We start from the raw sequence: 24,609 nt of genomic DNA on the forward strand, positions 1-24,609 counted from the left end.
GCAGTACAGGTCTGTCCCCCACCGCATCCCCAACTATTTAAGATATCCATGAAACTGCTGGGAGACATCCAAAGTTTAACAGTTCAGTGCCATCAGTATGCGGATGACACCCTACTTCATGGAGGTCTTCTTGGTCAGACAAAAGGCAGACCACGGAGCAGAGATTCACCATATGCCCAGAATGTTAACAAGACTTACTTGGTGTTGTTGATAATACTGGTGTCATTGTGGTATGATAAATAAACACAAAACAGGGAATTTATTATTAAGTTCAGAATCAGAGAAATACATTTTAAACAAAGATCACCTCACTCAGGGTGAACAATAAAACAAACACACATATGATTTTTTTAAAAAAAATCTTAAATATTAATTTTTAACAAACAATATAAATGTTGTACAATTTTGATATTAACCCTTTCTAGTAAACTCCAAACTGCATTAATGTCCACTAAAGCAGGCACTTTCATACAGAACCAATTTGGTCCTTTCTCAAATATGCATATTTACAACCTTCCAAACATACCAATTTGAGCAAAAAAAATGGAGCATGGCTGAATATGAGAATATCTAGACTCAAGAGGATGAGGTTTCCAGCCTCTTCTCATGGAAAGTGAGATTGCAAGGAACAATCGCCTGCTTTTGGTTATACTAACCTCCCTTGCTGGCGGAGGTTACAACAAAAAAATTATAATAAGAGAATGCACAAAAAAGTATAGACTTACTACAAAAGAGACAAAATTTCAATTCCTGAGTATACTAAAGAAGAATTAGGGAAGTACAGGATTTATGGACATTTTCTTTCCCCCTGCTCCTGGATCAGTCATTCCTGTGCCGTATTGTGTTGTTGTTGTTGTGTGTGTTCATGTAATTTTGACACAAGACAACCCTAAAGCAAATCAATCATGGGATATTCTTGACTTGCCCAAGGTCACTTGCTGGGCCTCACTAGCTGAGTAGGGATTTGAACCTTGTTCTCCAGGCATTGCACCATGTGGTCTCTCTGGTATCTGTGGGTTCTCAGGGGTCAGTTCTGCTGCCTATTCATGAACCTGCTGAGAATCATCCAGGGTTTTTGGGTGTGGTGTATGCAGTATGCAGATGACACCCAATTTTTATTACTTCTTTCTATGATAAGCCAAGGAAGATGTCCTGATCCTAAAGCAGCGTTTGTCATCAGTAATTGACTGGATGAGGGTAAACAAATTGAAGCTCAATCTAAATAAGATTGAGGTCCTCCTGGTCCCTTGAATGGCAGATCAGGAAACAGGGATTAAGTTTGTGTTGGAAGGAAGTATATTCCTTTTGAATATGCAGGTTTGTAGCAGATTAGCAGTGAAAGTATGTGTGCCATGTGTGGTTGTTCCACGAAAAGTCAGATCTAGCAATAGTGACACATGCCTACATCCTAGCTGGATTTCTTTAACATGCTCTATGTGGGGCTACCTTTAAAGTGTGTTTGAAAATGCAACTGGCCCAAAGAGCTGCAGCCAGATTTCTAACTGGGACTGGCTACAGGGAACACAAAGCTCCCTTGTTGCAACAACTCTGCTAGTCAATCCATTTCCAAAATGAGCTTTAAAACCCTGTACATGTCAGGACCAGGTTGTCTGAAGGGCTGTATACTCCCTTATGAATCAACCTGTGCTTTGAAATCTGCTATGTATATCATGTGGCTGACCCCCAGGCTCTAAACTTTTTCCACAGAGAAAGTAGATTTTTTTTCTTTTGTGGACCATTGGTATTTGATATGAGATATAAGGAGTATTTATACAATGCACTGGATATTGCCAAATATTATACTTGTGTGATTATATTTTAACTTGATTTTATGGATTATTTCATTGTGTTCTAACTTTTGCATCTTGTCGAATTTTAACAAACCTTTTTAAATTGTTTTAAGTCCTTTGAATATCAATTTAGCAAAAAGCCAACTTCTTGTGAAGAGCAGTCTAGTAGGGACTATGATAGCAGACATTCTGTTGGATAGCCTTCTTGTTTTGTTTTTAATTGAATATATGTTTGAATTTTTATGGAGTTTTACCCCAGAGAAGCATGACTTTCAGTTTGTTTGGTCACATATTATTTGCAAAATATGAGTACATCATCCTTATTTTTTAAATATTTTCTAATATTCTTTCTCCTTCTAATGGCTACTGCCACCATAAGTTCAATCATACAAAATAGTCAGCAACTTGGCTTGCAGGATTGATATACAATGGAAAGAGTGTATTGAACAGACAACTACAACAGAACAAAGACCCCCCTTCTGATGCCGCCCCTCAATTGTGGTGAAGCATAAATTTTAGCTTACATTGCTGCTTAGGTGTTGTCATCCCAGATTCTGTGAATAGAAACATAAAGAGGCTCAAATACTTCCTAAATTGCTCAAATACTTGTGACAGTGCAAAAAGAAATCAAGCTATGCTGTGCAGATGGTTCAGTGGCAAAAGCAATGTGTAGGCATGTGTCATTCTTCAATGCCTCCAGTTTAAAGAATCAGACAGCAGGTAGTGAAATAGACCTTTGCCTGATGCTCCACAACAGAGGTTCTCAAAGTGTGCTCCAGGGAGCCCTTGAGGCTATGCGAAGCATACTGAGAGGCTCTGTGGTTTCCTCCTCCCTCCCCTTCCTCCCACACCCTCAAAAGCCTTTTTTCCCTGCCTTCCTTGTTGCCCAGATCCTTTCCCTCTGGTCTTCCTTGCTTCTAAAACCCTATTTCCCTCCCATCGCCCAGGAGCTGTTTTGATTGTGCTTTTCCTGCATGGCAGAAGGAGGTTTGACTGGATGGGCCCTGGGGTCTTCCATTGGTTAAACAGTTTGCCCATGCCTTATATATATACATTATATATAATATATAAACATTTCTTGGGGCTCCACAAGAAATGTTTGCTTCAAAAAGGGCTCTGTGGCTCAAAACGTTTGAGAACCCCTGCTCCACAGAATTCTTCCCTTGCATAATAATGGATTAATGGTCTAACCTGATAGAAGGCAAACTAATAGTCTAAAATGACCCTTTCATGCAGCTCAGTCTTGCACTAAAATAAATGAAAGCCTATCTGTTGAATTTCTGTGGTGAGGCAAATTAAGGCAGTTATTAATTTATTATTATATTTAATCCTCTTGCTAATGTCAACGTACGTTGACTGTGATTCAATGTGTGCATTCACTGAAACATAGAACACTTCCAAGGAAGTGCTTTAATCCAAATGAAATTAAACCTTGCCCATTAAGAGCTATTAACTTCAAAACATGTAGCACCCAGAACTATTTGTGAGAAAATCAGGAAGGGTTTGGTTTTGTTCACAGTTAAGGTTCACATTGTTTTCAAAAATAGCATATGAAGTGGGAAAAAAGCCCTACCGTATTTCTTCAATTCTAAGATGCACTTTTTTCTTATATAAAATGGGGTGCATATTAGAATTGCAGGCGTATTTTTGCTGGTGTTGATATTAGTGTGCATCTTACAATTGGTGGCATCTTACTATTGAAGAAATACAGTGATTCGTTTTTTAAATGGATAGAAAAGTGTATGATATTTATGAATTATGTAGCATCATAATTACATTGCTGCATCATGGACACTGGCATGGCACTCCCACACACCCAATCCCTATTTATTAGGCAGTTACTGTTGCAATAGTTGGAGGTCTATCTCTGGTGCAATAGGCACAAACCATCTCTGGTGCAATAGGCACAAACAGTATCTCGGTCACAATTCCCCTTAACAGGGAAGATCAGTTTTTTGCAGGTGGGAAAGAATGATAGAAAGCGATTTCCTTAGAAATATGGGAACAGATGCCTGCTGATCATGACAGCTTTTTCCAGGTAAATGCAAATTGGGAGACCTTCACAGTGCCTGTGTAGCCTAAATGCATTTATAACTGATACAGAAGTCCACATACTTAACAAATTTAGAGGTTCCTAATCATTGGAGGGCCTTCACCCTGGCTTGCCCTTCCATCAGTTGTACTTGAGGACCGATACCGGAAGAGCCCCTACCCAGAGAGACTCTGTCCCTGTGACTCAGGTCAAATAGAAACAACGGCGCATATGCTCCTCCAGTGCCTGTTCTACAGGGACATTTGATCCAGACTCATCCTGCCTTTGCTATATAATTACCAAGGCCGTACAGGACAATTTTACACCAACTTGCTGCTCTCAGATACCAACCCAGTTATAAACTACAATACCGCCAAGTTTTGTGCAGCAGCACTTACAATCTGGCAACTGATCATTGGATCCAACAGCTAACAATCCAACTATTAGCTAACCGAAATGTATATCAGTTATTTTCACCCCAGTCCCCCAAACTTGTGTCCTGAATGCTCATACTTGTCCACATCAATCAATCTCCCTCCCCAGGGCCATAGCCAGAAAGAAAATTTGGGAGGGGTTTTGAAAATTGGGGGGGGGGGGGTTTGGGGTTGAACCCCTGACCCACCCACCCCCCGGGTTCAGACCTGTCAATATCTGCTTCAGATAGTGCCTGGAGGGACTCGTAATTTTTTGCGTCTCATAGACTTAGCATGGGGATTTGGTTAAAATTCATGAGTAAACCAGGTTTTTTTTTCAACCTGAAATTTTGGGGGGGGGGGGTTGAACCCCTACCCCCCCCCCCAGCTACAGGCCTGTCCCTCCCTCTTTCCTCCCTCTCAATTCCTTTTTTGTCCAATCACTTCTTTAAAGAGATTTGTATTTTACCCTTCAACATACCTTTATTTTTTTTAGCCTTTTAGATTTTATGTACATGCTTCTATGAGACCGTACCCCACTTATGCTGGTCTATGACCATAATAAAGATTTTGATTTGATTTGATTTGATGTGAAGTTCACATAATGTTTGTACATTTCTCAAACCATTCCAATGGCATTCATTTATAAAGAAATTGTAACTTGTTTAGTGACTGTGATTTTATATCATATTCAAACAATTGGATCACCATCTGGAGGAACATGTGTTACCATCCCAGATATAAATGCATTATTCTAAACAACACAATCTCAATTGAGGCAGAGGAGGGATCAATGCATGCATGTGAGGGATGGAAATTTTTTCTATAAAATGCCAATGAGGACATTTATAACAACAGGAGAGCAATGGTTACCTGAGCATATAACGCCAGCGTGCTTGTAGTTTCCACAGGTAGCAGGCCGATATTCGTAAGAACAAGAAAACAAATCATAGTGCTCATTAGAGCAATCTACTTTGGTCATCAGAGGCCCACCTCTTCCTTCTCCAAAAAGGCCATTCGTCAAGGCAACCAGAGCATAGCCACAACCAAGCTGTTGGCAGACAGTTTCAGCATCCTTTATGTCCCATCCTTCACTGCAAATCACAGTCCGCCAGTTTGCAAAGTAAGTGACTTCAACACGACCAGCGCATGAATTGGGACCATTCTCCAGCTGTAAAGATATGACTTGGAGAGGGGGGAGGGGATGTTAAAAACATTTTAAAATAGTCTTGCAAATATCTATATTGTGATTACCAACACTTAAAAAACAATTTAGGGTATGAGGACAGAAGTACGCCAAAATGGCAACCACCTGTTATTGGGAAACTTCAGAGAAACCATTACACAAGGAGGTATTGATACTTCTTTGCAAAAGGGGATGAGATGTTTGTTTATCCCCTGGTAGTACAAACCTAAATCACCAAGAAGATTCCTCTCCAGTGTCTATAAGTATGAACAGATCTTTATTCTGTCATACATGAGACTCGGTGCTTTGATGACTGCCTGAACTGAAATTTTAAAATTTTCAAAAATTACTCAGAATAATTTGGTCTCATTTCAAGAGTTAGTTAAATGTGCATGATTTAAACATTTGAGTTAAAAACACAACTTTGTAATGTGCATCAGAGAAAATGCCTTGAGTTGAGTAGTTGAAGCAATTTAAATATTGTGTTATTGAATGCTTTCATGGCAGGAATCACAGGGTTGTTGTGTGTTTTCCAGGTTGTATGGCCATGTTCCAGAAGTATTCTCTCCTGACGTTTCGCCCATGTCTATGGCAGGCATCCTCAGAGGTTGTGAGGTATATACTTCTGGAACATGGCCATACAGCCCGGAAAACACACAACAACCCAATTTAAATATTGAAGCTAAGATTATATTATAGTGTTGAATTCAGTTATCAGTCTCAAACAGAGCAGACCCACTGAATTAATAAAATCATATAATGTTTGGCTTACCATTTATCGGTCCGTTTAATGGATTTACTCTAGTCAAGTCAATTGGATTTAGGTTATCTAGTATACATTCAAATCTTTACGGTATACAATTTTTTGGAAATTGTTTTGAATGCTTTTTTTCCAGATTTTTTGTGACTGTAAATTGCTACTGTATTCTAACTGAAGCTGAAAATAAACAGATTGGGTTCTCCCAAACTATCACTACAATTTACTGTTCAGTAACAGCTTGATTTTAATTTTTCCCAAAGTTTGGAAAACATATCTTTTGGACAAGTGTCTCCGTGTTGGCTGGAGGTACTGGGAGTCCTAGTCCAATAATGTATCTTTCAAGGTCGTCTCCATGGAAAGACAAATAAATCTTTGGGTTGTGCGTATACAAGCAACATGACAAAAACATTTGGGTTGCAGATTGGTTTAAAATATTATAGCTCATCCACCCCTCAATAGAGAGATATAATTTCCCAGTCCTTGAATGGAGTGAAATTATTAAAATTAAGTACCATAATTTTTCTTAAAAAGGAGAACGACAGATAAGACTGCAGGGGTCTAACAACTAGCCATTAGAGACACATTTAAACCACACTAGCATGTTTATTACATTGAAAGAGTTTCATGCAAAATTCTTTACTCATATGGCCTTAGAAGCTTACTTTGTGTTAAACTAAGGGCAATGTTGTATTTAAAAGCAATTACTTTAATATATGTGAAATACTCACAATCTCCTACAGTTCCAGCTGGAAGAAAATGTAAAAAAAAATGATGGTTAACATCTGTAATACTTGTTTATGAAATAATTCCTTCCCTCAACAAAATTAAGTTCAGCAGCATTGATAAAAAATAGTAACAGCCAAGTACCATAAAAGTAAAGTGATTATTTAATATTGATAGAAATCAGCTGGAGAGTGACAAAAGAAAGAACCGGTGCAACTGTAGGAATTGATTGGATGTTCATATTTTAGAAGCTTTTTGTATAACAAATTAATTGCAATGAATATGGACGTAAGTGTAAAATCATTGCATTATTATCATGATATGATCCTGATTTTACCATTTAGATTACCCAGACTATAATCATTCTTTTAAAAAACAAAACTGTCATGTCATCTGCAATTTCAATTTCCTCTCACACAGAAAAATTGGGTAGAATTTCTCTTCCTTGTGAATGCTGCATTCAACAGAATACGGAATGTTTTTCCTTTTGTATGAGGATGACATGGCGAGATTTTTCTTCTTCCAGTCAAATTATTAAAAGCCTGCAGGGCAAAGATTTTCAAGAGCTGGAGTGGGAAATATACTTTGTTAATGGGGTCTGATTCTGATATTTGCATTAAATAAGTTCTACAGTTATTATTCTTATTGGTACTGTTCCATTATCCAGGTGAAGGCCACAAGGGAGTGTTAGAGAGAGAAGGATAGTTCATTTTACAGGGGACAAGTTGAAAGAGGAAAACCCATTCCCCCAGTTTAGCTGGTTATTTCGCCTCCCCACTTCCCATTTCATAAACTAAGGTTGTTTCCATGATGGGGACATGGGTGGGGGGAATAACAGGAAAACAGGAGGAAATGGTTTTACTACTTCAACCCACCTTCCACCCCTGTAAAATGGACTATCCTGCTCTCTCTAGCACCCCTTGTGGCCTCCTCCCAGATAATGGAACAGTATCTTATAGGTGATATAATAATAATGATGATGATGTTGATTATGATGATGTTTATTATTATGTTTATTTATACCCAACTTTATCTTTCCTGAAGGAGACTCTAAGTGGCTTGCAATTAAAAGTGTGACCACATAATTTAAAATATACAAATATGCAAACATTAAAACAGAATTAATCATAACAGCATGAACAATTACATGTAACCACCATTACATTTTCTCACTTATGGTCCTAACATATCATAGAGTTGCATTGGAGAACCTATAAAATCATAGACAGGTACCTAGGAATTTGCTAGGTCTTCCAATACAACTCTATGGTAACTTTCAGAGGAAGTATACCATAAAATTCTCCTCTTTTTTGTTTCTCAGAATATGGTAACTCTATGATATTCATTCATCTCATGCAGTTAGTACATGCCATATTGAGCCACAATAAGTTCAGTAATTTGTCAAGTCACAGAATTCTCATGCATGCCATCCAGTGAACATGAACTTGCCATGTTGGGAGAAAGGTAAGGAATAGATAAGCCATCAAGCTTCTACACAGTATTGTGGCATCGCCTTATCTACCAAGGGATGTCTTACACACTGTCCATTTCTGTGCCTGGAGCTGTTTTTGTATTTCACAGGATGAGGAAGCTCTCAGTTGATTTGTGGGGAAAAAATAAAAATATTCAAGAAAAGAGAGAAGATTCATACATATAAAAGATAAATTTACCTGGTTTATAGATTTCATCTGTTAAGAAAGAAATGGCAACAATAAAAGATAAGAATATGGCAACTATATGTAGACTGCTAGTCTGTATCTTTTGATTGTCTGATACACTTTAATTTTTGATTTCACATAAGAAAAATAAGAAACATATAACCAACTGACATTAGACTATGGTTAAGTTAGCAAATATTGTTAATTAGGAAGAACATACAAATGGTGAGAAACTGTAGTCACTTGCTTTTGCCTGAGTTTTTTGTGAACGTAGCAAGATTCCAAACCCTTGTCCATCCCACCACACTGTTAATTGGGTAAAAATTACTATGCATTTTGAACTTAGTTTGCATCTCCTAATGTAACAAAGGATGAGGATAGATAGCAGATAAGGAGAGATAAACTGAGCCTTTTTAAAGCAGCTGAAAAAGTGGTTAGCTTTTACCAAGTTGTAATTTGTCTATGTATACTGAACACTAGTGTCTGACACCATAGGAAAATGCAAAAATGTTAGTTAAACAATTCCCATTACCCAGACTAAACTTTTGGAGCCAGACATACAAATTCAGCTTTGATAATATTGAAATTCTTCACTCAAAACTTATTCTGCAAAACAATTTCCCTGACAACATGAAGGAAATGTTATTCCATGCCAGATAAAGTTATTTCCACTCTTCATAATAGTTTGATCCACTGTAACCACAAAAGAGGTCAAAACATCGGAGTTCTCATAGGAACTCTGCTCTTCTCCCCTACGGACTGACAGGCACTGTAGAAACTTTCCATGTGAATCTCCTTCCCTTCGTGTTTGGAAATCCTTCCCTACTTGTTTGTATTTATTTAAATAAGTACTGAAATGGCATGGGAATGAGTGCCATAGTGCTAAGAGCTGGCCCATAGGTAACCGAAAACATGTGAAACAACTATATGATCTTGAGCTGTAACGACTTTCTCTTTTTCTTGCTTTCTGGCTTTCATGTGGTTCCATAATTCATACTGAATTAAAAGCAAACCTAATCAGTATATGCAAAGATTGCAGATGAATACAGGAATGAATCCAAGTAGTTACCTTCCATGTGTCTTGAATCATTGACCACGTGGTAAAATTATAAAGGCTATGGAAGGTAGTAGCTCAATCATTTATGTCCTTCTGCCAAGTTGTTAAGAAGAATTTCACCATACATATCATGTGTGGAGGTACGATTAAGTAGTTGCAAGATTATGTGTAATAAAAACAAAGAACAAATGAATACCTTATCTGGTTTGTTCATGTCTACTGTTGTAAAACAGAGCCTTACCTTTTGGACTGTAATTCCCAGAATACTAGTTCTCAAGCTATTAATTAGTACTATGCAACACAATGTTTGTTCCTGGGTTATAAATGTCATTTCCTAATTGATTCTATCATTAAAAACAAGGAAAAGGTTTAATAAACTTCCTGCAGCACATTTTGCTATAGTTTTAAAATAAATATCTCATGGATTTTCAACCAACTCAACATAGTTTGTGGCAGCCACAAAAATAAAGTTTTTGGAGTATAACAACTGCTTTCAAAGGAAATACCACACAGTTAAACAGGAATAACACTTTCAAACCAGGGACAGATTTTTTTTTCAAATTTTGTTACATACAGTAGAACCCCGGTAGTCCAAGTTAAATGGGCAGATCTCAGCTCGGTCAACCCGGATCACTCGGATTATGAGGTTTCCTCTCCTTTTGGCAGCCGCTTAGACCCAGGGAAGCACGAAGTGTGCTGCTTCCCTGGGTTCAAGCGCCCACCGAATGGAGAGGAAACTTCTCCCTTCGGCGGGCGTTTGGCCCAGCCATTGAGAGGGTGAAGGGGGAGGGCCGCAAAAGCCCTTCCCGTTCACCTGCCCGCCTGTGCTTCGGCTCCTTCGTCACACCGGGGGCCGGCAGCACCGGCGCCCGGCGTGGCGAAGGAGCCAGCTGTGCGTGTTGCTAGGTAGATAGCAAGCTACCTAGCAACACGCACGGGCATGCTCTCCCCTTGGGAGGTGCCCCCTGCGTGTTGCTAGGTAGCTTGCTATCTACCTAGCAACACGCAGGGGGCACCTCCAAAGGGGCAAGCGCCCTGTACGTGTTGCTAGGTAGCTTGCTATCTACCTAGCAACACGCACATCTAGCCAGCCAGCGAGCAGGTGAACGGGGAGGGCCTTTGCGGCCCTCCCTGTTCACCCGCTTGCACGGAGGCTCAGACGAGCGGGGCTCGGACGAGGGGATTTTACTGTAGTTGTATCTGTGGTTGTGGCAACTTTGTCAGGCTTTTGCAGAAAGTTGCTCAATGGCAGCTGGTGAATACCTTATTATTGGGCAGTGAATCCTCTTTTAATTTTATTTCAAACATTTAAACAAGCTATCCAGGGTACTAGAATGATTTGCAGGAGGAGTTTATCATCTTAAAAAGCTCAATCGAAGATTATACCAAAGGCTAGAAGAGATGCATAGCCCAATGAGACAGAAGTCATGGGTCACCAGTGAAGTCTCCACTTGGTTAGTGATCATCTGGCTCTGTCCACAGATGAGAAGCATTTCAAGATAAAGACAGTGCTTCAAAGAATCATTGCATACCTTGGCAGAGAATAGTGGCATAGGTGTAGTTCATAAACTTTAAAGCTCCATTAAAGTTTATACCAAGAGTTAGAAGAGATTCACTGCCCAATGAGATAGAAGACATGGGTCACCACTGAAGTCTCCACCTGGTCAGTGATCACCTGGCTGGCTCCATCCACAGATGAGAAGCATTTCAAGAATCTGTTCATACCTTGGCAGAGAATAGTGGCATCCTGTTGATGAGTGCAGCTATGGACCCCCCATCCACGGTTCTTGCAGTCCCACAGGAAGGCTTCATCCCCCTCACACTGGACACCATCTAGGAGGATTCGGCCTGAGCCCTGGCCAAATCGAGGCCAAGGAACAATTTGGACAGCATTTCCGCAGCCAAGCTGCCTACAGACAACCTGGGAGTTCTTGATGTCCCAGTTGTTGCCACAAACGGTCCCCCAGGCGCCTTCATAATAAACTTCAACACGTCCCTCACAGTAGTTGTAGGTGTCTTCTAGCCTCAGGGACAGTCCTGCAAAAGAGCAAAAGTAAATAGATCAGTGTGGTTTTCACTTGACTACACTCAAGAATGGGTTTCAACCTCATTATTTCATAGAATGTGTGAAATCCTTGAAGACCAAACTTTCCTTGGCAATTATTTAAGGCAAAGCAACATTTAAATTAGAGAAATGTTAGAGCCCAGGTCCATGTTTTGTCTCAGCTCTTGTGAGTTAAGAAGTCATTGATAATTTGAATGCTGGTAGAAGCCTCTTCCTTTCTTGTGTGAGAACTATGAATAAATTGCAATAAAAGGTAGCTCCAGCTAATTTCATTGAAATGCAATTATCTGATTTTTGCCTTTCTTCTCCTCATTGTATTTTAACTTCTTTACCTCATGAAAAAGCCAGAGAAACTTTGAAAGCTGGCATAATGTATTTTCTGCAATTTGGTTTGTCAATAAAGATACTACTTATTTGTAGATTTTGGAATTTTAAAAAATTTAATGCAATGTTTAATGCATAAAACACACACATAAAAAAACAACAAAACAATTGTTTACCCCTCTCACATCTCTGGAAATGACACACCTGAAAAGTGTGTGTGTGTGTGTGTGGGGGGGGGGGGGGTCAAGAATAATAACTTCCAATGTTCCAATAAATCTTTTTAATATTAATCTTTCTTCTATAAATGACCTTCTATAAAATACTATTTGACCCTACTATTCTTCAAATCTCACTATTTGTTTTTCCAAAAAATAATCTCACATGCACAAAAAAACCAATTAACAATTCCAATCTTTGTTGGGTCAACGAAATAATTTTTATCTAATCAAAATACTTACGGTAACTTGTCCTTCTCAGCAAGGGCATTAACTTTCATTAACCAATCCTCCTGTGGCAAAGTAGGAGTATCTTTCCATTTTTATACATACAACAATCTGTAATAACCTATTGCAATAGTCTTCCACTTTCCTTCTCAATATGATCTTTCATTGGAGTCAGCAAGAAAGAATCATACTTCAATCTCACATAGTATTTCCTTCCAGATTTCTATTTCTGTGCAAGATAGGCACAAGCAGGGCCGTAGCCAGAAAAAAATTTCGGGAGGGGTTTTGAAAATTTAACCCCTAGCACACACCCCTCCCCGCTACAAACCTGTCAATATCTGCTTGAGATAGTGCCTGGAGGGACTCTTAATGTTTTGTGTCTCATAGACTTAGCATGGGGATTTGGTTAACCAGTTAAAATTCATGAGTAAACCAGGTTTTTTTTATAACCTGAACAATTTCGGGGGGGGGGGGGTTGAACCCCTAAAACCGCCCCCTCGCTACAGGCCTGGGCACAAGCCTTCAAGTATTTGTACATCTTTCTGCAGTCAATGGTTGCTTTATCTGTTTAAAATGTTGCATGCCTTCAAACAATGTCCAGTTTATGGTGACCCTAAGACAAACCCAACACGGGATTTTTCTCGTAAGATTTCTACAGAGAGGGTTTGCATTTGCCTTCTTCTAAGGCTGAGAGAGTATATCTTGACCAAGATCATCCAACGAGTTTCCATGCCCATGTCAGGATCTCAATCCTGGAGTGGTAGTCCAGTGCTCAAGCATCATGTTGGCTCAGGTAGACCCTACTGAATTCAGTCTTACTTTAATTCTACATAAATATAGAACTGCAATGTTACATTTCCCCCATGTGAACTAGAGTGTTACTAAGACAAACCTGGTGTTGTAGGTGTCACTGTGGTTGATGATGATGTGGTTGATGACGATGGTGCTACAATAATAATTTAAAAAACAAACAAACAGGGAGCTTATTATTAAGTTCAAGATTATCCAAGCACATGTAATACTAAAACAATAACATTAACACAAACACAATTTTAAAATCTGAATAACCATTTTTCTTAAGTAACAACAAAATAAATATGGCATAATCTATATACAGTAGAGTCTCACTTATCCAAGCTAAATGGGCCGGCAGAAGCTTGGATAAGCGAATATCTTGGATAATAAGGAGGGATTAAGGAAAAGCCTAATAAACATCAAATTAGGTTGCTCAATACGTAGTTCAAAAAGTAGTTCAATACGCAGTAATGTTATGTTGTAATTACTGTATTTATGAATTTAGCACCAAAATATCATAATATATTGAAAACATTGACTACAAAAATGGCTTGGATTATCCAGAAGCTTGGATAACCGAGGCTTGGATAAGTGAGACTCTACTGTACTAGCCTTTTCATTATTCTCCAAATAAAATTAATTCCTCTGTCAGATAACATTAAAGGAGGCTTTTCCATGTAGAATCACTCTGATTCTTTCTCAAATATTCATGTTTACTAGGGCTCTGCAATCAACGAAAAAAAATGTTTCAATACGCGTTATGACATTGGAGAGTGTTTCCAAAACTATGGATCTAATTTTTTTATAACGATAATGAAGTAACAAATTTTTCATTACTTTTTTTTGCTAAGTAATTGAGCAAGTGGGGAAACCTCAGAGGCTCATTTCTCCCTCACTTTTAGAGCTACCATGATAACACTTACTATAATTATACCACACATTTTCCACTCTTAGTCCACCAAATTTCAGAACAATACACTCATTCACTAATTTTGAAAGAATTTTTGCATTTTTTTACAAACAACATTTAAAAAAACTACGAGAGCTATCAACTTGAATTTTATATGCAATGCACAAGATAACCAGGGCATCAACACCCCCCCCCCCAAAGTTTCAGAAAGATTCACACATCTACTGATTTTTGGGGATTTTTAAAAGTTGAGACAAAAACATTTATCTCCAAAAGGCTACCACAGCAATCCCCTTGAATGTCTGTCTAAGAGTGTGTCTATATGACACATGGTTAAATGTAGAACTTCAATTTAGCACAGATTTATGCTATTGCTTACTTACTTTAGTCCTCTTTGTAGATTCAATAATTTTATTATTATTAGACTGACTCTGGGAAATGTAGTTTAGGGCAGGGCCTTTTGAATTCTCTGCCACAGGGGGGCTCGCCTTCCCAAACTACATTTTCCGGAATACTGTGTTCTCAGTCTCCCGCCCAACCCAGCTAGCTGCCCTTCCTTTTGGTGACTGGCAAGCAGCCCTCACAGGCCCAATACCCCCTTAGATTTGGGCCTTTCAGGAAGGCCCAGATCTAATGGGGTATCAAATGAATTTGGAACAAACCAAGGAAATCCTGTTTTTTCCAAATTTGTTTTTTTTTTTAGGCCTTTTTTTGGACACCTCTCATAAAACTGAGACAGGTCCCGGGATATGGGCCTATTTGGATGAGTCCTAAATAATGTCTTCTGGCCTTACCCCTCAAATCTACTCAACATCTAGCAGCCGCATAGAGATATGGGGATTCATCCACCTTCTAATGTGGGCTCAAGAGGATGAAGTTTCCAGCTCCAGGATACCAGCAAGTGAGGCACCAAGGAAGAATTGCAACAGGGGTCCTGTTCTGATGGTTGCAGCTTCCTTTGCTGATAGAAGACAGTTGAAAATGTCGTCTCTTTGATCAACAACTATAAAACAGTATCAGTTTCCAGCCATTTCATCTCTTCACCAATTGAGATAGTAAGTCATGGATTGTCACCAACACCTTGATAAGGTCCTTTGGATTGATTCGCCAGCCTCTGTGGCAAATCAGTAGGGCAAAAACCTGGAGCCCCACACCCTGCCTCACCAGCAGCAATGCATCTCCATCACACACGGGGAAGCATCGCTATGTGGCATCCCTCTGCACTGGCCCCATGATTTCTTATGGAAAATGGGAGACCTCCCGTGTTCTGGGCCAAGTTTCCGAGAACACTTGAGCCTCAGTTTATGGATAGAGCTGAAGCAGAAGTCAACCTGCAATGTGTGAGGCTCCATCAATAAGCTGTGCTGCCAATATCCTAGGATACTTGCAACCCATCTTGTGATGAGGTCGTAAGTCATGGATTGTCAAATGCTCGATTGGACAAATACAGAAAACATTATTGCTGCTGTTCTCGAAGACCTAAATTTGGTTGTCTGTTTATCTATTGTACTTGCCTGACCCAATTAAGGCAAGGAGTGTATTTGAGTACACATCTAGTAGCAGTTAGTGGCTCCTATGATATCGGGAGGGTGAACTTACTCAAAATTAGTTATGCAAGGTGCCAGTGTGATTTGGGGTCAGAGCTCAACACCTTAGATAGCTCTTTTGACATTCAGACTAAAATACAGAACAGAATCATTGCCCTACCAACAAGGAAAACACCAAAGAGCCATATGGAACATTTTTGTATCTAGGAGCCAGGATTTCACAGCCACTCCCACACTGCTATCTGAAAAATACTACCATTTGGTGGAGTCATTCTTCTCACTACCAGATGGTTTTATAGAGTATAGGAGGGTAGGTGAGCAGTTTTTACAAGTTTACTATGTAAACATCATGGCCATATAATAGGTATCAGAATTAGGCTTTTGTGCTCTGGCTGCTTCCTTGAGATCATTAACCTAGTGAACATTCTTCCTGAACTGCTAAGCTACTGTCCTATCCACATTTTCAAGAGGGTTTGATCCACTAAAGTTTGCTAGTATTTAGAGTACATGCCTTCACAGTTTGCATATTTTTCTTGAAATCTGAATTAAAATCTGGAATGGATTCACTGTTCCACCTACTTGGAAATTACCAGCTTCAACTATTCACTTCAGACTACCAGTGGGGATTGACTGGACTTGGAGAAAGCATAATTGCTGAGGAGCAAGCTGGATTCAGAGAAGGTCAATCCACCATAGACCAATGTCTGGCACTACAACATATTGTTGAAAAATACTCCTCCAAAATACATCTTCACTCTATGTCACCTTCATAGACATTAAAGCAGCTTTTGACTCTATCTCCTGAGTTAAACTATGGGAAAAACTGGAGAGCTCTACAATCAACTGACTACTTCTTCACCTAATCTGCCTACTCCACGAAGGGACCTCACTGAAAATAAGATGTAACCCTGAGGGTCACCTCAACGAAGTAGTTGGAACAGAAAAAAAGTGTCAAGCAAGGCTGCATCCTGGCCCCTCTACAATTTAACTGCTACATCAACTCCATGGTAGACCTTCTTCACAACATGGATTCCCCCCCCCCCCCAAACTGACAGGAAAACGTATTTCCACCTTACTTTATGCAGATGATGTAGCTGTACTCTCAAGAACACCCATTGGCCTTAAAAGAGCACTGAGACCATGAACACAATACTGCAAGGCAGATCAGCTCCAACTTAATTATAAGAATACCAAAATCATTGCATTTGCCAAAAGACCCAAGTGTCACGACTGAAGCACAGATGGATAAAAATTGATCAGGTCTCATGTTTCAAATATCTGGGAGTAGTCCTTCAATCCAACAGTAGCAGAAGAGCCCATGGATACATGTGGCTGAGTCTGAAAAAAGGAGCTCATTTGCCATTCTAAAATACCTCAATCAAGAGGGGGCAACTTCATACCTGCAGCATTCAAATTATTTGAAGCCAAACCAGTTGCACAACTCCTGTATGGAGCCCAGCTAGTTTCCCCAATTACTATAATTGGGGAAACTTCAGGGGTTCCTATCTCCCTCATGTTTAAAGCTATTGGAGTGAAACTTACTAAAAAGGTAGGATACATTTACCACTCTTAGCCTACCAAATTTCAGAATGTTTCACTTATCCACATAATTTTTGGGGAATTTTTATTTTTTTATAAATAACATTTTAAAAAATACAAAACTATCTCCTTGAATTTTCTATACAATGACAGGAGATAACAGGGGATCATTCCCCCACAACTTTCAGAAATATTCACACATATATTCAAATTATTTGAAGCCAAACCAGTGGCACAACTCCTATATGGAGCCCAGCTAGGCCCCTTCTCCAATTTTGCCCCCATAGAGCTTGCACAAGCAATATTTTGAGATCAGTCCTGCAAGTACCAAAATGTGTCTCAAATGTTATTCTGCAACTGGAGACAGCCTTCATGAAAATGGAGGCCAGAGTGTGGATTGTCTTACTTAACTACTGGCTCAGAATATCCCATGATTCTCCTGGTCTTGCCCCACTGACCATGAAGAATGACTTCCAATCCACATGGAAACAAGCGGTAGCAACGAAAATCTCATCACTGGGCTTCTGACCAGGGTTGCTACTCAGGACGGAGCACGATCAAGCCAAAGCACTAATCAAACAAAGTATCTCAGACACAGAGCACTAATTGGATCAAGCCTATTGGAAGGACCCTCAGGGCTCTTCCACACAGCCATATAACCCAGAATATCAAAGCAGAATAACCCACAATATCTGCTTTGAACTGGGTTATCTGAGTCCACACTGCCCTATATCCCAGTTCAATGTTTGGTGCTAAATTTGCAAATAAAGTAATTCCTACATAACATTACCAGGTATTGAACTGCTTTTTCTGTTGATTTGTTGTAAAACATGATGTTTTGGTGCTTAATTTGTAAAATCATAATGTAATTTGATGTTTAATAGGCTTTTCCTTAATCCCTCTTTATTATCCAATATTTTCACTTATCCAACGCTTTTATTTTTCAGTGATTGGTTTGGGGGGGGGGCACGCCAATATTCTGTTTGCTTACACTTGAAAATTACCTAGGGCTGGCCCTGATTTCACCTCCCCTATGGCATACTTAACAAATTTAGAGGTTCCCAATCATTGGAGGACCTTCACCCTGGCTCAATGTCATGCCCTTCCATCAGCTGTACACGAGGGCCCCTACCCAGAGAGACTCTGCCCCTGTGACTTGGGTCAAATAGAAACAACTGATCATTTGCTCCTCTAGTGCTTGTTCTACAGGGACATTCAATCCAGACTCATCCTGCCTTTGCTATATAATTACCCAGGCCATTCAGGACAATTCTACACCACCTTGCTGCTCTCAGATACCAACCCAGTTATAACCTATAATGCTGCCACATTTTGTGCCGAAGCACTCAAAATCTGCCGGGTGATTACTGGTTCCAAAAGTTAACAATCTAACTATCAGCTAACTGAAATGTAAATCACTTTTACCCACCTTAGTCCCCTAGACTTGATGGATCAATGATCCACTTGCTGGTTACAACAGAGAAGCAGGGGCTTGCCAATACATTTCCTTTTAATAATAACTACTAGGGATGTGCAATACATAAAATATGGCTCAAAAGTCATTACAAAACTGGAGCACTTTGTTTTTAAAGTGTTTCGAAAGTATACTTACTGGAAAGTTCATTACTATAATGAGAGTAAAGAAACTTTGTTACTACAGTAGAGTCACTTATCCAAGACTCGTTTATCCAAGGTTCTGGATTATCCAAAGCATTTTTGTAGTCAGTGTTTTCAATATATCATGATATTTTGGTGCTAAATTCGTAAATACAGTAATTACAACATAACATTACTGCGTATTGAACTACTTTTTCTGTCAAATTTGTTGTATAACATGATGTTTTGGCGCTTAATTTGTAAAATCATAATCTAATTTGATGTTTAATAGGCTTTTCCTTAATCCCTCATTATCCAAGATATTCACTTATCCAAGCTTCTGCCGGCCCTTTTAGCTTGGATAAGTGAGACTCTACTGTATTTCATTATTGTAATTGCACATGCACATAATTACTATAATTGGGGAAACTTCAGAGGATCCTATCTCCCTCATGTTTAAAGCTATCGGGGTGAAACTTACTACAAAGGTAGGGTACATTTACCACTCTTAACCTACTAAATTTCAGAATGTTTCACTTATCCATGTAATTTTGGGGGAATATTCAAAGTTTTTATAAACAACATTTAAAGAAAACTACAAGAGCTATCTCTTTGAATTTTCTATACAATGACAGGAGATAACAGGGGATCATTCCCCCCAACTTTCAGAAATATTTATACATATACTGATTTTAGGGATTTTAAAAAAGTTTTGACAAAAACATTTTTAAAAGCCACAACAGCTATCTCATTGAATCCTAGAGTTGGCTCCCAAGAGCCATTCTAATACAACCCCCTTCTTCCAGGCAGAAGGGCACCATCAAAACTCTACTGACAGATGGCCATCCAGCCTCTAAACTAATTAATATGCTTCCCCTATAGTATGGGGGCCATACATTTAGGGGTTTCTTCCCAACCCAGCACAGAGATTTACTTACTCAAAGAATTCGTCAGTCCTCCTCTTTGCAGATTTAACTATTCATTGTAACTTTCGCAGGCTGTTATTAGGGAGGTATAAATCTCTCTCTCCACTACCCTTTTTGGTGCTTTTGATCCTGATGCATTCTTGGAAATGTAGTTTAGGGCATAGCCCTTTGAATTCTCTGGCATAGGACTCCTCCTTTCCCAAATTACATTTCCCAGAGTTTTATGCTGCTCCCAGAAAACATTGCTCCCTCTGTTCCCTTCTCCTAATGGCGAGAGAGAGGCCATTAATTTGCAGAGGAAAGGTAAGGCAGGCACTAAGGCAGCCTTTTTTGGCTTTGCTTTTTGAGCTTTGATTCCTTGCACTGAATATGAAACTGACTTTAGGAGCCTTCTGAGATTTACAAAACTAAAACGAAAAAGTATGGGGTAAGTTTCAATTTCTTAATTTTTTGCGCAGACCGCTCATGCACATTGGATATCGCATCATAAGTACGAATCATACGAAACTGATCCAACTTATGACACTTTCCAATTCTTTCCACATGCCTAATAACTAGAATTGAAAGCAGGAACAGGGAGTACATGCATTCGTTGTTGTTATTGTTGTGCGCCTTCAAGTTGTTTCTGACATTTATCAGGGTTTTTGGGGGGCTGAGAATATGTTTCCATGGCTGAGCAAGGGATTAAATTCTGGTCTTCAGATTTACAATCTAACAATCAAACAGCAATTCTAAGTGATGGCTTCTTCTATGAGGAAAAGATTTTTTAGTAGACTTCATTCTGAGAGAGATAAAAGGACAGGTTGTGCAATAACCTGCTTTTCAGCTTTGTTATTTCTTTACAAATTCCATCTGCATTCCCAATTTATTTCTTTTTCATTGCAATATTTTTGTCACTTTCTTTCATATGGAAATGTTTATAAGTTTCTGTTAACAGAAATGTACACATTGTACATATTTTGGCAATGGTATATATAAAACCTGTTGATGTTTCATGCATGCAAAACGTACGACAAGCCTTGAAGTGTGCAGATTTCTGAGGCTCATTACAATTCTTGGGAGATGACAAATTACTGGGGGTGGTTGTCATTTCAGTGACATAAAATAATCTATTTGTATCTTCACCTGCTTTCCACCTGGAGGGTTTTTCAATATGCACGAACCCATATATGTGAGAATGTTGTCCAGAACACACCTAAATCTCAACACAGTGAGATTTACCTCTGAGCCAAATCAAGATAGGACTTCATGATAGGAGTTGGAGTAGAGGCTGAGTAAACAGAGTAAATGGTTTGGGCCCAGCCTATCTAGAAAACTGCATCTCCTTGTACAAACCTGTCCAGGCTCTTCGATTTGTCGAAGAGGCCCTACTCTTGGTCCCACTCCCATCTCAAGCATGGCTGATGGGAACAACTTTGGAATGTCCTCCCCAAGGACATCGAAATGCCCCCCCCTTACTCGCTTTAAAAAAGCAATTAAAACATTCCTATGCTCTCAATCATATAATGAGGATGAGGAATAGAGCTTGTAATGTTGACAAATGGAACAGAAAAGAAACAGATTTAATGCTTCAAGATTGTCCGCAGCAGTTAAACTACTCTATTTCCCTTTCTCCCTCATTGAAGTCTTTAATCTTGAAAATGCTTTCACTTTGCAAAGAAAGAGATAGAAAAATCTTCGGCACACTACCTGAGTTGAACACATGAAGTATTCCCATAAGGATCAAGAAGAGCAGTGTAGGGGCCATGTTAGCAGTCATTCTCTCAGGTAGTCTTTTTTTGGGGTTTGGATGGAATGTATGTTTCAGGTTTTATAGAGTTTTGCTTTGGAGAGGTGTGGCTTTCTCTTTGCTTTGCCACCTGTTATTTACAAAATATCATCATCTCTGAACTGGAAATTGGGCTTGATCTGTGTTAGTACAGGGAAAACAGCTACTGTCTTGTTTTTAGGTCATTAGATTAAGGTAAAGGTAAAGGTTTCCCCTGACGTTAAGTCCAGTCGTGACCGACTCTGGGGGTTGGTGCTCATCTCCATTTCTAAGCCGAAGAGCCGGCATTGTCCATAGACATCTCCAGGTAATGTGGCCGGCATGACTGCATGGAGCGCCGTTACCTTCCCGTCGGAGCAGTACCTATGGATCTACTCACATTTGCATGTTTTCGAACTGCTAGGTTGGCAGGATCTAGGGCTAACAGCGGGCGCTCATTCCGCTCCCGGGATTTGAACCTGGGACCTTTTGGTCTGCAAGTTCAGCAGCTCAGCGCTTTAAAACACTGTGCCACCAGGTTAGATTAGGAAAGATTAATCTTGCAAATAGGTCAGTGAGTCCAAAAAAATGTATAGATAGATTTGTTTATTGATTAGTCCACTGACCATATAAACAGTAAAAGACAAAAGGCAAGGATACATTAATAAATAAAAATCAATATCCCAATGCTCCTGTAATATTTAACTAAAATAAGTTAAAAGACAAGAAAACCTGATGAAATAATAGGTTTAGCAAAATGGGAGAAGATTACAAGATGAATGCAGGGGGTGTAGAGTGACAAGTATAAAAGAGCTGTGTATTGTAGCCACTCCTCCGTTCATTGCACCTAAAAAAAGTTGTTGTGGAAATTGAAAGGGTGTGGATAAGAGCAATGAAAACAAGCAAGAGTTTGAGAAAGTAGCCTGCAGTGAAAGAGAAATTTCCTTTACCCCTAAGATACTTTGTATCCATGCTATTTTGGCATCTGAAACAGAACATTCCAGAAATAATACGTTACGTAATTATTCCTGTGATGCTATTTCAAAGCATGTAAACCTGGCAACTTCAGGTTCCACTTCTTAATCGAAGAGCAGCCGTAGGCATTGGCAGAGTGAAGAAGATGCCTCAGGTGGCAGATTTGGGTTGCTATGAAAGAATAGCAATATATCCTCTCTTTTGGGGGGTTGTTTATTGTATTTTGACTGCTAGGTGTGGAGAGAGACTCTTCAGGGATTTTCCTGTTCCATGTGCCAGGATTAACTTGGTATATTTTGAATATTTTATAAATCCCACAAATACGGAAGAGATTATTAGCAATAGTCAGGATTCGTGGAATACAAATATTTCAATAAGTAAATACTGTGTACATTACCTGGAGACACCCTCTGTTGTTCTGCCTCAAGTAGCAAAATATCTTGGGAATAATCTTCTAAAAAGGATGTGTTATTTTAAGCATGGGCACAAACACTGCTGAAGAACAAATCAGCTGAAAGAGGAGATCTAGTGGAAACATCCCCTCCCTTGCAGAGCCTTTTTTGCGTAAATCCATGTCTGAGTTTTCGGGAAATGGAGGTACTGACCTTATCCCTTTGTGGCTGTCAATCAAAATCTAGTTCCTTTCCTTTGCGATGGTCACATCTTGCTTCCAAAGCACTGCACTGTGCTTTGCCTACATTTGTTTCATAAACATTTTTGCTGATTTCCAGATCCTGAATTTATACAGAAAATGTCCTTTCATTGCAGCATGACTTTATTTAAAAATGCAGGCTGGGGTCAACCATGCTTCATTGTATGAGGAAGTAACTTCGGCCAGGGTGTTTTCCCATTTTTATCTTCTTCCTCTTAGTTGCCTTGCATGTTGTGAAACTGTCTATAAGTAAATATAAGTCACACAGATTTCTTCATACTGTTGCTGGTAAGGAAAGTTCATTATCACAAGAAGAAACTTTGCTTGGCTAAATGTGCAGGGGAGATTATAAGGACATATCTTCTTTTCTTTGTAATATCTTGGAATAAAAAAGCCCTTTATCTGGACTGGTTTGGTCTTACCTTTCAATTTTGTACCTTGACAGACCTACATATATTGCTTACTTGAATGGTCACTACAGAATGCATTTCTCCCCATTCTAAAGGCATGTCAAGCAAATCCTTCTGGAAATCTATGTCCTCAATGTGAAAGACCATGTTGATCCAGAATCGGTCTTCACAGTCATTTACAGATCATCTACTAAGTTTATATTTCTGGAAGACAATCATACTTGATCACAAGCGATTGCCCATGGCATGACATTAAGGACCTTCCATAGCATGGCATAAGGACCTTATCCCACCCACCACTTCCCTCAGCCTCTTTTAAAAACATTTATAATCTATTGAGGATATGATTTATGACGGAGCTCTTCCCATGATCAAGGACTTCCTGTCAACTTTGTCAGGAGTCGTTAGGGAAACGTCAGAAACAGTCATAAAAAAGGGAGGAGGCACGAAGACAGTCAGATATCATTTTCTGGTCCAGGAACTGGGATATAACATGAGAAAATACCCCAAAAACTCATGGCATAGGAGCTGTCAAATTTGCCCAGTTTCAATAGTTTCAGTGACCGGGAGTAAGGGGCATTCCTGTGGGCAATCCCCTACCAAGTGTTGACATTTCTCTCCCAAAATCCTGCTTCATGAGCCTGGCATGGCCATTTTAAATTAATGTAACCATTCAAAATACCAACATTTCAAAATACCTTTGTTTCTTCTGTCTGTACTGCTAGCTTTTTAAATCTAGGATTTCTGCAATGGAGAGTAGAGGTGTGCAATTCAGCCAAAAAGCATGCCGTTTTGGGGTCCATTGTCAGCTGACACCTCATTTTGTTTACCGGGAAGTTACTTGAATAGGGATGGGTTTTGCCGTTTTCATTCGGCAGAGATTCGGCCCATTGGCAACAATAGGAAACTTTAAAAGCTCAATCCTCAGCCATTTTAAGGCCTATCTGCATGAAACCTACCTCAGTTTTAGACCCCATTTACAACTGCAAGCCTGCCAAGTTTCAAGACAAATAAACTAATCTATTGATTTTTTAGAATTTAACCATAACATTTTTAAAAAT

General features: G+C 39.3%; 1 protein-coding gene across 2 annotated transcripts; it reads right to left on the reverse strand.

Moving 5' to 3' along the window:
* Positions 1 to 184: 184 nt before the first annotated feature.
* On the reverse strand, positions 185 to 22,838 carry LOC103278267 (deleted in malignant brain tumors 1 protein). 2 transcript variants are annotated; one of them, XM_008106766.3, is made up of 8 exons: positions 21,454 to 22,838; positions 13,344 to 13,397; positions 11,345 to 11,656; positions 8,575 to 8,592; positions 6,910 to 6,927; positions 5,109 to 5,420; positions 2,315 to 2,344; positions 185 to 216 (listed from the first exon to the last, which is right to left on the reverse strand). In XM_008106766.3, exons 1-8 carry the CDS (start codon positions 21,521 to 21,523, stop codon positions 185 to 187), a joined length of 846 nt encoding a protein of 281 aa, XP_008104973.3. In that variant the 5' UTR covers positions 21,524 to 22,838. The 2 variants fall into 2 exon arrangements, with proteins under 2 accessions (XP_008104973.3, XP_062832106.1); XM_062976036.1 differs by lacking the exons at positions 185 to 216; positions 13,344 to 13,397; positions 21,454 to 22,838 and adding an exon at positions 12,467 to 12,640 and having other exon boundaries at positions 2,231 to 2,344.
* Positions 22,839 to 24,609: the final 1,771 nt, after the last annotated feature.

Source organism: Anolis carolinensis, chromosome 3 (assembly GCF_035594765.1).
Source record: "Anolis carolinensis isolate JA03-04 chromosome 3, rAnoCar3.1.pri, whole genome shotgun sequence".
NCBI lineage: Eukaryota > Metazoa > Chordata > Lepidosauria > Squamata > Dactyloidae > Anolis > Anolis carolinensis.

Bases quoted from the DNA above. Each gene is read 5' to 3' on its own strand.
- LOC103278267 (XM_008106766.3), bottom strand. From the start codon at position 21,523: ATGACTGCTAACATGGCCCCTACACTGCTCTTCTTGATCCTTATGGGA. The intron at 13,398-21,453 runs GTAGTGTGCCGA...TTATTATTGTAG, and splicing joins ACTTCATGTGTTCAACTCAG to CACCATCGTCATCAACCACA. The intron at 217-2,314 runs GTAAGCTAAAAT...CAATGACACCAG, and splicing joins GACAACACCTAAGCAGCAAT to TATTATCAACAACACCAAGT.